Source organism: Hyaena hyaena, unplaced genomic scaffold (assembly GCF_003009895.1).
Source record: "Hyaena hyaena isolate Hyena2069 unplaced genomic scaffold, ASM300989v1 scaffold_477, whole genome shotgun sequence".
NCBI lineage: Eukaryota > Metazoa > Chordata > Mammalia > Carnivora > Hyaenidae > Hyaena > Hyaena hyaena.
The window spans coordinates 1,197,953-1,214,986 of NW_024081112.1; the positions used below are offsets into that span (position 1 = coordinate 1,197,953).

Below are 17,034 nucleotides of genomic sequence, written 5' to 3' on the forward strand. Positions count from 1 at the left end.
TGCATTTTTCATTATTCCTTTTTAACATTTGCTCACAAGGATCCCTCCCTTGGAATAAAATTAGAGCTCTGGAAACACTGATTAAAACATGTACAATAAGCATTATAATAGTACTGGGGCCAAGTGAAACATGACTTTGATTCCAGGGACATAAAGTTCATCTTCTGTTAATAAGTTTGTGATATTTCTTAAGCATTCATTAAAGAAGACATGCTTTGATGAAATAGATGCATTTGAGGGATCAATTGCTAATTTGTTCCTTTACGTATCCAGCAAACATTTGTGGGACCTTGCTCTGCACCAGACTCTCTGAAAGGTGCTGAGGACATAAAGAAGGATGCAACATGGTCCTGCCTAGAAGACGTCAAAGTTTAGTGTACTATGGCCATAGTAAAAATATCACATGATAAGCTATACTTGAGGGATCCCCTGAGTTGTGTGCATATGCCTGTGATTCTTCTAGCTCTTTAAGGGCAAAGGCTGTCTTACTCAATTTTCTATTCCTACCACCCAGCACAGGGCCTGGCCCATAGAGGGAGCTTAAACATGTCTGATGAATTTGTTGCTAAATCCAGTTAATTTGAAGGCTGAGGCACCCAGAGAGACTAACTAGCGAAATACAATACTACCAGATGCTGGCTCTTTCCTTCCACACTAACAGGGATAAAGGATGTATTTTTCTTGTGTGGTTGCAAGTGTGCTGGATGCTCATGTGACCTTCTCTCTCCTCCACAGATGCAACGCAGTTCTCTCTAGGGATCTCCGTTCCTGGGAGGCAGCTTCAGGCCTCATTGAGCTCCCAGGGCTCCTTCCCTGCTTCTCACTTCTGAGACTCCTTGTGCATCTTTCCCAGGGACCCACTGTAGCTGACAGAGTGTTAGCCAAATGCTGGCTAGAAAGAAAATCCAAGAGGAAGCACAGAGTAAGCTATTTTCCTTTCTTGTTCAGGGAAGATTTTTCTCTTAAAGCCTAGAATAGGAATATTTGGTTCTTTGTCCTAAAATTACAATACTTTGAGCAGAGATTAAGTTTTGGTGATTTTTCAATAAAATGGAAGATATAGAGGCAAAAGTCCCCCCCCCCATACGAAGCCTTACTAATTTAACAGTTCAGCTTGAGCCTAAGCAATGTCAGCCTTTGCACATAAACAGGTTCCCAGCTCAGTTCAGATATGCAATAAATGTGCATGTGGCATTAGTTGTCTCTTCTCTAGTAGGAATACTAGAAAATACAGAGACTGTATTTTCGGGCATTTTGGCTCAAACATTAGTTGAGTTATATATTGTCATGTATTATGTAGTGGAAGTAAGAACTAATTCGTACCATGTAAAATATAAAACATGCCTAACATTACTCGTGGCAAGGACTGGTTGGTGCTCCCTGCATTGTTATAAATGTGTCTCACTGACTGATGTTGAGACTAAGTCAACCACACAGGACACTTCCACATCACCTCTGGCAGAAATCTACATGCCATAGACAGAATTGTCTCCATCACCATGAAAATATAAATACTACATTATATTAGGAGGTGATATGGTACTTTATATGCAACAACAGAGAGAAGGAAGTGCTGTCCACATTAGGTGATTAACAATCAGCCATCCATCCATTAATTTTCGAGTATTTACTGAATACTTACTAGGTACCAAATAGTGTTCTAGACACTGAGGTAGAGTGGTAAATAAGAGATGAGGCCCCCCTTCTCATGGAGGTTACATTTTAAAGTAAAAAGATAGTCAACAAACAGACAGAAACAAACCAGAAAAGATCGAGTGATAAATATAAGGATGAAAAACTAAACTCTATGTTCTGTGATAGCAACTGGGTGGTCAGGTTCAGCTTTTCTGAGGTGTTGGTACCCAAGCTAAAATCTGGATGACAAGAAGCAGGCTGCCACATGAAGATCTGAGGGGTGTGTCCCCACAGAAGGCAGAGCAGGGACAGTGGGTAATGAGGTTGTCGTGTGAGAGGTACAGAGGGAATCACAGTGGCCCCTGGGGATCATCAAAGGACTGAAGAACAGAAGGAGATGGAAAAGGCATTGGTATCTGGTCAAGAGGCAGGATGGTGACAAAAATATAGGGTTTAAAGATGGAATAAAATGTGAAATAGAAGGAATATTGGAATCAGATGATATAAAAATGTAAGATGAGACTTCAGAAAAATTCAGCTTGCTCCAGGCATGAGATTCTCCTCTGGGTCTTCCTAGTGTGAGAACTGTCTCCACTAAATCTGATCCACAGCACCTTTCTTTATTTGTCTTGAAATGAAGAACGAGGCACTTTTCATTCTTTTAAGAATCTCATATCCCTCTACAGTGTCTACAACTTATCAGTTTTCCCTTGATTACCAACATAATACATGTTTATGATGGAACATTTGGAAAATACAGATAAGCTAATGGAAGAAATATCACTCCAAATCCAGCCAGCCAATACAACAGCTGTTAACAGATTCTCTTTATGCTTATAAAGTGCAGTAATTCAGAATACGGGCCCTGGAGTAGGGGTGAAAAGCATGGCTTAGAAACTTGCTAAATGAGTGCAACTCATTTTTCAATTGATCATAATTGCTTATAAAATGCCATAGAACTGTCTGAAATCTCTTTAAACCTCAGTTTTCTCATCTACAAAATGGGAATAGTAATATTACCTTCTTCATAAAACTACTAGGAGGATTAAATGAGATCATCCATATAATGCTCCTAACTGGCACACCGTATGTACTTTAACATGTTAGGTATTATGCCATTTTTATTTTACTAAGTTGGGATCATATTGTAAAACTGTCAGTAAAATACACTATTAGTCCAATCATCAGTAGACATTTTTACATGATCTTAAATAGTTTTCCATAATGTAGTCTTTAATGGTTATACAGCATTTTACTATAGAGCTATAATTTAGCTAATTCTCTATTCTGGGATGCTTAAGCTGTTTCCAAATTTTCACTATTTAAAAAAATTATTGTAAACTTTCATGCTTATTTCTCTAGGATAAATTCTAAGGAGTGGCTGGGTCAAAGGGTATGTATACTTTGATGCATTTCATCATATCTTCTCCATGAATTAAATTATACCCTTGGATAAGAATAATGTTGGGAGGTGAATAGTCCACATACATGTGAAGTTTCGTAGGTCTGATTTGCCATCAGCTTAGTGAAATAGTCCCTTCTACCCTCTGCCTTTTTTCTCCACAGCTGTTCATACCTTCTGGTCAGCAACATCCTCCATCATTCCCTAAGGAAGCTTCTCAGTTCCAGGCTTCCAGATGAGCCAATCTGGTTACAATTTTCTGATTTGCTGAGGATGCTGTACTTACAAGTTCATTTTACTTGAAGCCATAAACTCATAGGGTTTTAGTATATTAGAAGTCCAAGCCCCTCATTTTGTAGATTAGGAAACTAAAATAGACAGAGCAAGTGATTTGTCCAAGTTGGTCTATGCTATTAGACAGCTAGTCAGGGTTGCCTCATTTCTTTATCTCTAGTACCTAGTTCAGCAGTCAGCACATGCAGACAGCCTGTATCATTTGGTGAGTGAACGACTACTTGAAGTAACTTACAGGCTCCAAGGATTCTAAGATGGAAAGGAAGATAGAAGTGTGGAAACTGAAGCTTATACTGGTTAATGAATGTATGTTGTCATTTAGCTATTAGTAGTAAGTTAGAATAACACATTGGTCTCTCAATTCCCTGGAGAGATAAGCAGAAGACAAGGCTTTGTGGGGTGGGATGGGCATCATGCAGAGAAGGGATTAAACGAATTCTGCCTTGTTCCAGAAAGCAAAGCCAAGACAAAGAAAACTGGAAGTTTCTGGTAGGCCAATTTCAGCATCATACAGGGAAGCGTTTTTAATAGTTAGTACTGTCTAAAAATGGAAACAGATTTTCTTGAAAAGAAGTTGCCCCTAATTTGAAGTATTCAAACAAAAACAGGGTATGTTTGAATATATAATTTGTTAAGTGTGTTTGAAAAGAAAACAAATTTTGATTTGTGTGCCTGGTTGAGATAGATGACTACTAGACCTTCCCAAAACTTAGATGAAATGACTTTATGAATATATGTACACACACAGATGGATAAACGAATAATTTTTTGCTTATTGATATGTTACTTTTGTAATTAGGTCTCTTGAATTTGAACCCATTGTGTTTCTCATTATAAATGGAACCAGATAAATTCTAATGTCTTTACTGACCCAAGATTCTATGGTTCTAAATCATCTTTTTAGTGATAATTCAGTGTGCTACACATAGTAGGAATTCAAAAGATCAATTTAAATTAGCTCTTAAGTCTGGAAAAATCTACACTTAAGATAAATTGAGTTACAGGCTCATGCAGTTGAACAATTTGAACTCAGATGGTCTCAATCAAATATATCAGTTGATCACATTCAAGAACACTAATGCATTAACATTTTTAAACTAAAAAAAGGATAAAATTAAAAGAAGAAATTTGGTGGATTGTATTGTGATGAGCTAAAGTTCTCTTATCGGATTGCTGAATGATATTAAATTATGGCTAGAATTATTTTCTAGACTATAAAGAACCTTTCAATATGAAACTGAAAATATGATTTAATTGCACTTCAAGTATGGAGTTACTGAAAGATTGCTCATAGTATAATAATGCATCCAAATCCTAGTGGTAAGACAGCCACGTGAATGAACCATATCACAGGAATACTTTCAATTTTCAAGATTTCATATCAGTAATGGAAATAGAGGTCCTAATGAATTCATACTTGGGTTTGGTTAAAAGCTCCACTCTTACATGGCAATCTAGCAAAGCTCTGATGAGTATCATAGATGGGGTCTGTGATGTACTCTTTGTGATTCCAACCAGGGAGGAAATTGATAAAAAGACAGCAAAGTTTGCTTCTTTGGTGGCCTCCCTTCCTCCTTTCCTTTTTTCTTCCTCTTTCTCTCTATGTTTTTCTCACTAGAAGGCTAATAAAAAGGGGGGGTGCCTGGGTGGTTCAGTTGGTTAAATGTCCAACTTCAGCTCAGATCATGCTCTCACGGTTCATGAGTTCAAGCCCTGTGTCAAGCTCTGAGCTGTCAGCACAGCTGACAGAATCTGGAGCCTGCTTCAGATTCTGTGTCTCCCTCTCTCTCTGTCCCTTCCCTGTTTGCACTCTGTCTCTCTCTTTCTCTCAAAAATAAACATTAAAAAAAATAAAAAAAGAAATTAATATTCAAATTAAGCATTTCATTTGATTTATCAACATTGTCATTGTTTTGGACAATCTTAACAGTAAAAATTGATGATTTGAGTCAATATGGGATATCCACTGGCTAGAATATCTCGTAGACTATCTCAGCCATGCTTTTTATCTCACCCAGTTAGAAAAATGTTTATTTCAGGAGGAGCATGACCTTCTCTGTCTTTCAGACATCGTGCTAGATGCTAGAGAGACAAAAATACCTGGCATGAAACTTGGAGTCATAGCAAATTCATAGAAAAATATTAGGCATGAAACTCACAGAGACATAGCAAATTCATAGCACAGGGTCATCATGGAACACAGACAAGGCTCAGAGATCTTTCTGAGTCAGGCCTCCAGACAGATTGCTAATCTGTCCCAGAATTGACACAGGAATTGGCATTTATTAGCCACCCAGGTCAGAAGTTCTCTGGTAACAGATCTCATTCTAACATTCATTATCATGGTTATTTCATGTCTATAAAGGAAGACTCATTTCATATGTATCCTGCTGAAGTTTGAGTTTTTGAATTCCACTCCCAGCAACATGAAGCAGAAAAAATAATTGAAAAAGAAAATTACCTCCACTGCTGCTTTTGCCCTTTCAAATTCTTCTTCTAAGGAGTGGTTTCTGGAAAGTAACGCACTTCCCCAGCGCTGTTCTTTGGTTAGTCGAGCCTGAAATAAACCAAACACATGGTGTTATACTACTGGAATTACTGAATACGAAGATATAAATATTTTTCCTTTTCTCATATTTCCCTAGAGTTTAAAAAGCACCCACAAAGGATGCTATTTTTGGAGTACTTTGCAAGCATGACGTTACCCGAACTGGGATGGTACAAGAATGTGTATAAACATGCATGCATGGTTCTTCTAAGAGTGGGTCTCAGCCCTGGTCGTGTTAAAACCAAAGCCCAGGTCCAGCTTCCCAAAGATCTTCCTTTAATTGGTCATGGTTCCAGGAATTGATATTTTAGTAGCCTCCCCATAAGATGGAGCATCTAAGATGAAGAATCTCCATTAGAAGCCAAGACCTAGAAACTGATATTCAGGCTTCCAGCTCATTAGGAGGACAAGCTTCAGGTAAAACTGTAAGCTGCAGAGATAAAAGGTGCTGTGAGGCCTTTTTTCCTTATATAAACAGCAGATCCTCATGCTGACTTCTCTTTCCTTTGCTTTCGCTCTATTGACACGCATCTGCCTCATGTCCCATTTCCTCAGGACATTGCTCTATTAAATGGTAATCACTTAGATAAGATTATGTTTGTTAATGCCAAGTGGTTTGTCACAATTAACAGGCAATGTGAAAGACATCTTCACTTAGCTAAATGCAAATATTCAGAAGACCATCCTCCAGCCCCCTAAAGATCTGCTGGAATTTTTAAAATGTTATTAATTTTTAATTTCACAAAAACTAAATACATTCTTTTTGAAGAAATTAATCATGGGAAAGAAGAGATATACCTCTAGAACTTCTTTTTGTTTGCATATATATTTATGTACCTTAGATAGTAATGTGTTTCAAGATTTTTTGAGACGTCAATGGTATGCTATTCTGTAGCTTACTTTTCCCCATTCAACAATATATCTTGAAGAGTGTCCATATTTAGTATTTATAGACCCACTCCATTCTTTCCCAGGGATTTCCTAGTAATGTTTACACTGTGGTTTGTTCAGGCCTTTTCTCATGAGCACTCAGGGTGTGACTTTTTTCCACGTAATTGCTTATTTCCTTGTCTATCTTTCTGCTACACTGTGTGATCCATGAGGGTAGGATTTTTCTGGTAATTTTTGTTCTCCCCTGTACCTAGCGTAGGGCCTGACCAGTGATATGGGCCCTAAGGATGCCTACAGACTGCTGGATGAGGGACTGCACTGGTAAGGCAGCTAGACCTTGGGGACCAGGAGGAGGGATGCTTGTGGAGTGAAGCCCCCCAGCGCTCTTTTATTGCCTTTTATCCATGTGTTTGATTACTCTTCTTTAGAGATGCTCAACCTTGGCTTCTATGGAATTACTTGAACAGGCCTGGGCCCCACCCTAGACCAGTTAAAGAGTTTCTGGGGGTAGGGCCTGGGCATTAAATGTTTAAAAGCTCTTTTGGTGATTTTGCAAAGCAGTCATGTGTGAAAACCACTGTTCCACAGCAAAATTTTGCCCTTCACTGAGCACTTACCATCTATATAGCTTAGCTGCTTTTCATGTTTTTCTTCGCCATCGCTGGTCCTCAAGAGGACCCCCACCCCCTTATTATTACACAGTAGTAATACCAGAGCTCACTACATGCCAGATGCTGCTTCAAGTCCTTTAGATACTATGACTCACTTTGTCTTTTCAATAACTCGTGAAGTAGGTATTGTCATCAACTCCACGAAATCGGAGCACAGAAAGCGAATTGGCTTGCCTGACATCACACAGCTAGTAAGAGGTAGGGCTGAAGCTCTGAGCCTTGTTCATAACCACTGCACTATGCTGCCTCTCATAGGAAGCTATGCGCAACTGGCCATTTTGGGAAGATGCAAAATACAGAAAACTTTCTCAGACGTTCATGCATGGTTGAGGGAATCAACCAAGAAGCCCTCAAGAATATTGTGGGCTGAAAATAATAATGATGTAATTGTTATGCACAAATAAAATTGTTATGCAGAAATAACAGTCTTAGACTGTGTTTTGCATTAATGAACAAGGAAGGTTAATTTATTGAAACCTTAATTTATGTTTTCTCCTCCTTGATATATTCACTGCTGTGTCCCTTGTATTTTCTACAAACAGTAGCTGTTCCATAAAGCAGTCAGTAAATATTTGTTGAAAATATGCTGTTGGAGAATATATGAATAAATTCACTAAAGGCATTTCTCTTCCCTACTCCCAGAAGGTAGCTATGTATTCTCAGTCAAGGTTTCTTGGTCAATCCAGGAGGCTAAGGGGGATTTGTAGGAAATTGAGAGGGGATTTATTTTTGGTCCTGCACCTGGAGTGGCGGAGGTCTGGTTAGCAAGGCCCTACGCCCTGGTTCTGTGCGTGGGGAATGGCTGCAGGGTGCCTTAGCGGAATGCCTGTTAGCAACACAGGGGTGAGGCCTTTGGAATGGCGTCTGTGGTCAGAAGAGGCAGGATAATGAAGACACATCCAAGTCTGCATGGGCATCAGCGCCTCATTCTCAGGTGGGCCAGGCTCAGTGACCACCGTGAACAAGCAACTTCTCTTAGTCTCTGGGCCTGTGAAAGCTACAACTTTCTCTCAACCCAGATAACTGAGGTGGGGTTGTGGGGAGAGAGCCCCAAAAAAGTAAGTGGGATTGACTATCACAGGTTCCAGAGATTAGAATGCAGAGGTAGCTCTTTTTGGGGGCCACTGTATATCCCACTACAACCCTTAGCTGACACTCTTGGGTCACAATACATTTGGGTCACTTTACAAATATAAAGGTGCAGATGGTTTACAAAGTTTTAAAATTGATAAGTTGTTAGGATGTTATAGCCTGGTAACAAAGTTAACACCAAAGATGTTATGATCTTATTGTCTTGTAGAAAGTTAACCAATCTTATATCAAATGTGGCAATCTTACTCTGGCATTTCTTTCCCAACCACCTCCATAGATCTCTGTTCCGTTACTTTGGAACTGACTCTTGTCTTCCTGCTGGTTCCCTCATTAATGAAATAAATAAATAAATTTAAAAAATGTGGACACATGGTGAGAAATAAGCTGTGCATTTATATAATAATGTTATAAATGACCCATGAATGCCATGAGAAGAAAGAGAAAGCACTAATATTTTTGTCCCAAGGCACCTCCTTTTATTAGAGGAACTTTTTACCAGTGAAATATGATCTGTCTTGACTATGAAGCCTGACCTAACAGAACTCCATTACTGTCACCGGCTTCCCTTCATCAATGTTTCACGACCCAAGTGGATTATGAATCACAGGATGCAAAGAGCACCATATATCAGGAAGAAGAGGCAAATCTCTCTCTCAGGATTCTACACTTACAGTTCATATCCTCTTTGCCACTTAAAACAGCAAGTGTAAACAGAATCCTACCGTGCAAATGAAATTTTATTTTGGTACGACAGTTACTATTTAGGTAGTGCTATTTTCCACATAGTTAGAAAGACCACATAGAAAATGCATCTACCTCACATTTTAAAGGCATTTATTTTATCCAAGGAAGCTAAGCTAAATGTTATAAAATATAGAAAAACACTGAATGTAAACAAAGGCAGTTTTCAAGCCAAGAGTAATATACAACTTAGAAGATTCTGAAACTTTTCAGCCCCCAGACATACTGGTTTAGGATTGACAGTGAAATGCGGATTCTAACACATAAAATCAGCCTTTCTTTCAACCAAGACTTTAAAAAAAATTATTATCTAATTTCATTATAGGCAAAAACTGTCATCTGGGGAAACAGCTAAGCAATGCTGGTAACTGCAGATATTGCTCAGTACTTAACTGGAGGAATGGTCAGCAAAAACAGTTACAGTCATACATTTGAGTTATGGCTGTTTTGGTATCACAGTGGCTGTATTAGTTAGTTCTCAAGCTTGAGTGGGCATCCGAATCCTTTGGAAATCTTGTCCAAACACAGATTGCTGGGCCCCACAACCAGGATTTCTGCTTCGGTACCTGTGGGTGTGGGAGTGGGGGTCCAGAATCTGCATTTCTAACAGGGTCCCAGATGAGGCTGATACTGCTGACATAGGGCCCTCACGATGAGAACTCCTGATTAGATGCTGACATTCTGTGTATGCAAGTGGAACTCTGGAGTTTACAAACGTACTCTGATGTCGGCATTTCTTTGCTTCGTTGCACGATTTTGAAAAATGCTCCACAATTACAACAACCTCCTAGAAGTGCCTTGGCTTTAAACATAGTATTTTAATTGGTTTAAGCTAATTGGATTTTAGGGTATTACACTCTCTACAGGAAAAGGATTTTGTTCTCCCGGCTGCTGATTGTTCTGAATGATAAGCATTAGGTGAAGGATAAGAAGAATTAAAGAACTCTTTAAGAATATGGTTTTATTCTCTTTATTCAAATTATGATTTGAAAACTACTGTATTTGTGGGTGTAGTTTACCTAGCATGATAACCGTTGGCTGACCTCTCTGTCGGTCTTTCATACCTCCTTACACAACTGTCTTTACATTACTGCTAGAGATCGCCCAGCAAAACCCAGTTTTAAAAAGCTCAATATCTTTTCAAAAGAGATTGATGGAGAAAAGGAGCTGCTTAACTGTAGAAAAGAAAAAATATAACAACTAGCAGACTTTGGGTAACAGTGTAACACAGTACTTAAAAGTATAATCTTTGGAGTCATACTGTCTGGGGCCAAATCCTGGTTGGATTTAATAGTAACTGGTGACCTTGGACAAATTACTCAATCTCTATAATCCTCAGTATTCTTACCTGCAAAGTGTATATTCACTTATAGAATCTGTACAAGAACTGAGTACAATAACTCATGTAACTGCACATACAAAATGCTCAGTACATACTAAGTGCTATAAAACTTGGCTTTTGTTATGATCTTTCTGGTTAGTGCTTGTCAGGTGTGACTTCAGAAATTCATTTAAAATTTTTGTTTAGTGGTTAATAGAGACTAGTTGGATTCTTTTTTTTTTAAGTTTAAAATATTTGTTTATTTGTTTTGAGAGAGAGCGTGTGTGTGTGTGTGTGTGTGTGCATGCGTGCGCACACACACACACACACACGCACACAAGAGCAAAGGAGGGACAGAGAGAGGGAGACAGAATCCCAAGCAGGCTCGAAACTATCAGCACAGAGCCCAATGTGGGGCTCAAACTCACAAACTGTGAGATCATGACCTGAGCTAAAATCAAGAGTTGGTTGCTTAACTGACTGAGCGATCCAGGTGCCCCGAGACTAGTTGGATCCTTACACAGACTCTTGCCTGATTGAGATGGTCAGTTTTTTTTTTCTTAATCAGTCAACATATATTATTGTTGAAGGTACACACAAAAAAGTTGTACCTTATGTGTCAGAGACAATTCCTAGAGCTCTGAGCAAGGCAGGCAGCATATGGTTCCCATCTCCATCGCATTATGAAATTCTATGTTATAGAACACTGAAGCAAATCAGTGCTGAGTTTGAAGAGAGATGGACAGTCTATTATCATGAATAACTAAAAATTATTTTTGAAACTAGCTTCCAAAATGATAAAAGAATAAATTTTTTGTCACATTATTTTTATTTTTATCTGCCCTTCAGTTACCCATTAATTAGCCACTACTTTTGAATTGTTAAATTTGACAAGTATTGTTCTTTCTCTTCTTTGTTAGTATTCTCTTATTTTTCCCCTTCAAAAAGTATTTGTTGATAAGTCAGGCAGAGAAGGACAAATATCATATGTTTGCACGTATAGGAGGATTAGGAGGAACTTGACGGAGGAACAAGGGGGAGAAGAAGGGCGGAAATGGTGGGGGAAAGGGAGAGAGGCAAACCATGAGAGACTCTTGAATGCTGACAAAAACTGAGGACTGATGGATGTGGGGGGGAGGGGGGATGGGCATGGAGGAGGGCACTTTGGGGATGAGCACTGAGTGTTATGTAGAAACTAATTTGACAATAAACTATTTGTAAAAAAAAAAAAAAAAAGTATTTGTTGAGTACCTACTATGTGTAGATTTCCTACTATGCTGGAAGGGGTCTTTCAGATTTCTTTCCTTCTTTCTTGCCTTCCCGCTGTTCTTGCCCTTCTGCCTTTTCTGTGCTCCTTCCTTCTATCTTTGCTTGCTTCCTTCCTCACTGGTAGCTCACTGTGTGCTGTCAAGAGGGGAAAGGGATGTTGATGTGTTTCCTGAACTATCTTCCAACAAGGAAACCTATATAGTGTCCCATCTAATTGTTTCTAGTAGACATAGAGGTCTTGAAACTTCTTACAATTGATCTTCTTTTTCTAATTTTTTTCACTGCTTCACTTATGGCTTTCAGATGGGTAGACATTCGATCACATTTGCTGAACTGAAATGGGATTATATGCATGCCATTAGTATTGCAAAGAGTAAGAGGTTCAGAATTTGGGAGGGAGGCACAAAATTGTGCATGGCCTCAGATCCAATGACAATCCTAATTTATCTCACAAAGCTTCTGGAAGAAAATGATAAATATTCTTTAAAATCCCTTAACTTATCTTAATCCTAGAAATGTAAGTAATAATCAGGGCCTGCAATGAGAAGGGAAATAGATGGTTTGTGAGTTCTTGCAGGTGAATAAGCTTGGTATCGTTGATGTGAAATGGCTTGTGGGTAAGAACAAGGGCTTTAGAAGCTGATGGGTGTGATCTGAAGGCTGGCTCTTCCTTCCTTTAGCTACTTCTCTTTAAGGTGAATTTCTCATGTGCAGAATGGGGATATTAATTCCCAAGATTATTGTAAGAATTTCAAATAACATGTTTGAAATACCTCATTTATACACATGAAGTGTATAATAGGACAGCTATTAGAATGCATTCTCATTTGCATTGCTCCTTTAAGAATTTAGAAAACATATCTGCACTTGTATCTTAAAGCTGCAATTGTTCTGGTTTGGGATACTGCCAACTTGATGGAATTACCACTATATGGAAGGAAGAATTGGCTACCCGGAAGTCAGCAAAATCAGAGAGCAGCATGACTATGACTAAGCACTAGAGAGCCCGGTTCCTGCACCTCATTAAGTCCAACTTCAGTTGGCAAGAGCCTGTCTTGGAGCTATCCTTCCAGTGTCCAGACTTCACAAAGAAATGCTTGAACTGTCACTTTCCAGCAAAAGCTGGGTTCATTTTCTTTTGCTTCACCTCTATCTCACAACCCATTTATAGAAAAATTTTATATCATTACCTGTGTTTTTCCTCAACTCTTCAGGTGTTTTCTAATTTATCAGATTGTATGATTTCTTTAAACAATTAACTCCAGGGAATACTAATTACATAGTTGCGTGTCAAGAAACTTTATTCTTTTGGTTTTTAAAAAATTTTTAAATGTTTATTTCTTTTTGAGAGAGAGACAGAGAGACAGAGAGACAGAGAAAGGCTGACAGACAGCATAAACGGGGGAGGGCAGAGAGAGATGAAGACATAGAATCCAAAGCAGTCTATAGGCTCTGAGCTGTTAGCACAGAGCCCAACTTGGGGTTCGAACCCATGAACCATGAGATCATGACCTGAGCCAAAGTCCGATGCTTAACTGCCTGAGCCACCCAGGTGCCTTGAAACTTTATTCTTAAATATATAGAGTTTATATAATTTAGCATAATTCCCTGCTACTCTGATTAGTGTATTCAAACACTATTTGAAAGAGACTACATTTTTCCTTTTCTCCATTTTGAAAAGAAAAGGGGCTAACATAAGAATTCTCTATTTTCTTTGTGATTCTGAAATACATTTTTTGGTAATATGATTAAATATTTTTTAAATGTTTATTTATTTTTGAGAGAGAGAGAGAAAGAGAGCACAAGCAAGGGAGGGGCAGAGGGAGAAGGAGACACAGAATCCAAAGCAGGCTCCAGGCTCTGAGCTGTCAGCACAGAGGCTGATATGGGGCTCAAACCCACAAACTGTAAGATCATGACCTGAGCCAAAGTTGGACGCTTAACCGACTGAGCCACTCAGGTGCCCTTGAAATATGATTTTTAAATGAAGCTTTCAAATAGCTCTTCACCTGTTACCTGTTGAACCTAAGATACTTTATGTTGGTTTGAGAGAGAAGAAAACATTTCCTTGATTTTTCCATGAGCTATTATGTGGGGGAGGTGCCTGGGTGGCTCAGTTGGTTGAATGTCCAACTTTGGCTCAGGTTATGATCTCACTGTTCGTGAGTTCAAGCCCTGCATTGGGCTCTGTGCTGACAGCTTGGAGCCTGGAGACTGCTTTGGATTCTGTGTCTCCCTCTCTCTCTCTGCCCCACCCCTCCTTGCGTTCTGTCCCTCAAAAATGAATAAAAATTAAGGGATACATTCTTTACATATAGTTAGTGAGCCTGCAAAGGATTCACTACAATATATCTAGACAGAGAACTGTCACAGTGCATTTTGAATTATGTTTTGGAGGACAATATCGGGAATCCCACACAAGTTTTCCAAAGCACATTGTGTTTGCTTAAAGGCACACCAGTGGGCAAGAGGAAGGACACTATGGTGGGATGAAATCAGACAACCAGCAGGAGAGGAGCAGTCATTGGAATAACAAGATAAATGCATTGTGGGTCTCCATGGCAACCGAGGACCCCAGCTGATCCTCTGCCCCCTCCAGTGATGGGTAGAACACAGCCCACCTGTGCCAAATCTTCCCCTCTACAGAAACAAATGTTCTATTGCTACATTAAATTGTTCCAAGGATTTCAGGTTATGAAACAGTACCAATTACTTTAGCTGAATCTAAATCTCTAATGCACTTAACAAGAAATGTTTCTCTAATAAATGTTATCAATTTTAAAATAGATACATTTAGAATGAACACAGAGGATGGAAATACATTTTTATGCTACATTTACAATTCATTACGTTTCCCAGGTATGTTTTTTCTGGAAGTAAGCTGACTTGTTTTCCAGCAGAGTCCTAGAAGCACTAATGCCTACTCCTCTCTAGTGAATGTTAGAAGTGGGGAGAAGAGGCAGTTCTCTTAGTGGTTGATTCCAGAGGCCTTCCATTTCCTTAACACTTCTTACCCATGCCCTCCTGTTCTAGGACACTTACTAGTTCTGAGTGTATAGACAATTTTCCTAATCTCTCTGTGTCTTAGTTTCCCATCTATAAATAAAGGTAATAAATAAACTTACCTCATATAGCCATTTGTCAGGATCAAATGAGCTAACATATATTGGAAGACTTTATCATAACAATCAGTAATATTTGCTATTATCATAATTATCCCATTACTTCACCTCAAGGTATCTCCTCTTTTAGTTTCAATATCTGATCTATAAATTCAAGAAGACATCTCTGGCTTACTCCATCTCACTTATTTTCAACTAGATTGCAGAATATATGAATGTGGACACATTTCTTAAGAGATCTTTATGGTTTTAGATCAAGACTGCATCCTTAGAGACTATTTGAGCTAATGAAAAGATCGATGCTGACTTTGGCCTTCTTCAAAGTCTTACCTAAAGGAGAGAACTAGTTAGAGACAAGCCAGTCACACTGGAGTTGAGGGTCAGGTAGTGGACAGATAGATCTGGGTCATACCATAGTTCTGTCAGTGACTAGCTGGGTGCCTCAGAAAAAGGATTGTGACTTTACCAAGACTCTTTAAAGGATCCTTAGGGGTGCCTGGGTGGCTTAGTCGGTTAAGCGTCCGACTTTCGCTTAGGTCATGATCTCGCGGTTCGTGGGCTCGAACCCCGTGTCGGGCTCTGTGCTGACTGCCAGCTCAGAGCCTGGAGCCTATTTCAGAGTCTGTGTCTCCCTCTCTCTCTGACCCTCCCCTGCTCACGATCTCTCTCTCTCTCCTAGAAATAAATAAAAATATTAAAAAAAAAAGGATCCTTAAAATGAGGCTAAAAGTAATTCACAGGATTATTTGAGTATTGGATGTAACGTATGAAAAGCACATAGTAAAGTTCCTTATACTTAGTGGGTATCCACAAGTGGTATCTTACTATTGTAATTACTAGTAATACTATAATTATTATTTATTTTTTAACATGAAATTTACTTTAATATGACAGTCAGGATCCTGATATGTAAATACCTTGGTTCACAGGGCATACATGTAAATGAAGAGTCAATATGTAAGTTCTTCTTCTTTGTGTTCCGTTATATAAATATTGCTAATACTGGAGTAGAAGACATTTTGTATTGCAAAATGATGGGAAAGTAAATGGTAGAACAAAGAAAAAGTGCTAAATGTATAATAAATTCGTTGAGACATGTTCCAACCAAATAGATACATATATCATTATTTGTCTCAAGCTTTGAGACAGATTACGGAGGAAGCATATGAAATACAGAATACAGAAGAAAGATACTTCAAACGTTTTTGGTGAACATGTAATTAAAAATTTATGATATAAATTATCTATTAGAAAAGGTGGGTGGATTAAAGACTCAGTTTTTTTTTTTTGTGACCTGTGTTGGAGGCACTAATTCCAATTCTGAAGCTGACTCAGAGTTCAGGGCGCTTTTCCCACCACTTAGTTCTGGTTGAGATCTGTGCTCTGAGGACCTAGAGGGGATGAAAAAGGGAGATTAATATACATCAAGAAACGAATTCAACTAGAAAGCCAGTCAAGAAATCTAGTTAATTTGGATCATTGAGAGTCATGGTAACAAAGCTCTCAACAGAATTTTGATGAAAAAGAGAACTTTTATATCATTTTACATGACCACGTTTGAAATTTAAGTGGCTGCAATGTGCTAGTCATAATCTAAATCTGATTGATTTAGAATTCAGTTCAATTATGTACAAAAGGTAAATAAATGCAATCCCATTTTTCTTACAAACAGTTCTGCTTTATTAAAAGTATTTTAGGAGGGGAGTGTCTGACAGTGACCCAGGTGTGATTTGATCTTTACACAGAATTTGAGGTGTCACCATAAGCGGAGATGTGCAAGAGGCAACAGGAGACTGAAACATGTTGCCCTGAAGGAAGTTTTGAAAACATGGTAAAATTCAGGTGGCCAATTTTTCTCATGAGCATCCACAGATTATTCTTAATTAGCATATTATCTGACAGTGATGATTAAGATGGTCAGAAAAGAGTACCTGTGTAACCAGAAACATTTAACTGCCATTCATGTGATATATTGAATATGCACACATATGTACATACATGCATAAACCTATTTTTATTGATGGGCTCAGTTACACATTTGGAAAATT

The 17,034-nt window shown here is 38.6% G+C and overlaps 1 protein-coding gene across 4 annotated transcripts in view; it reads right to left on the reverse strand.

Moving 5' to 3' along the window:
* The window catches only part of PEX5L (peroxisomal biogenesis factor 5 like), a 227,821-nt gene that overhangs the window by 62,675 nt on the left and 148,112 nt on the right, over positions 1 to 17,034 (reverse strand). For all 4 annotated transcript variants that reach the window (XM_039254335.1, XM_039254337.1, XM_039254338.1 and 1 more), the window contains 2 exons: positions 16,281 to 16,377; positions 5,793 to 5,888 (listed from right to left, as the gene is read on the reverse strand). In XM_039254335.1, coding sequence (XP_039110266.1) covers positions 5,793 to 5,888; positions 16,281 to 16,377 — 193 coding nt within the window. The remainder of the gene's footprint in view (positions 1 to 5,792; positions 5,889 to 16,280; positions 16,378 to 17,034) is intronic.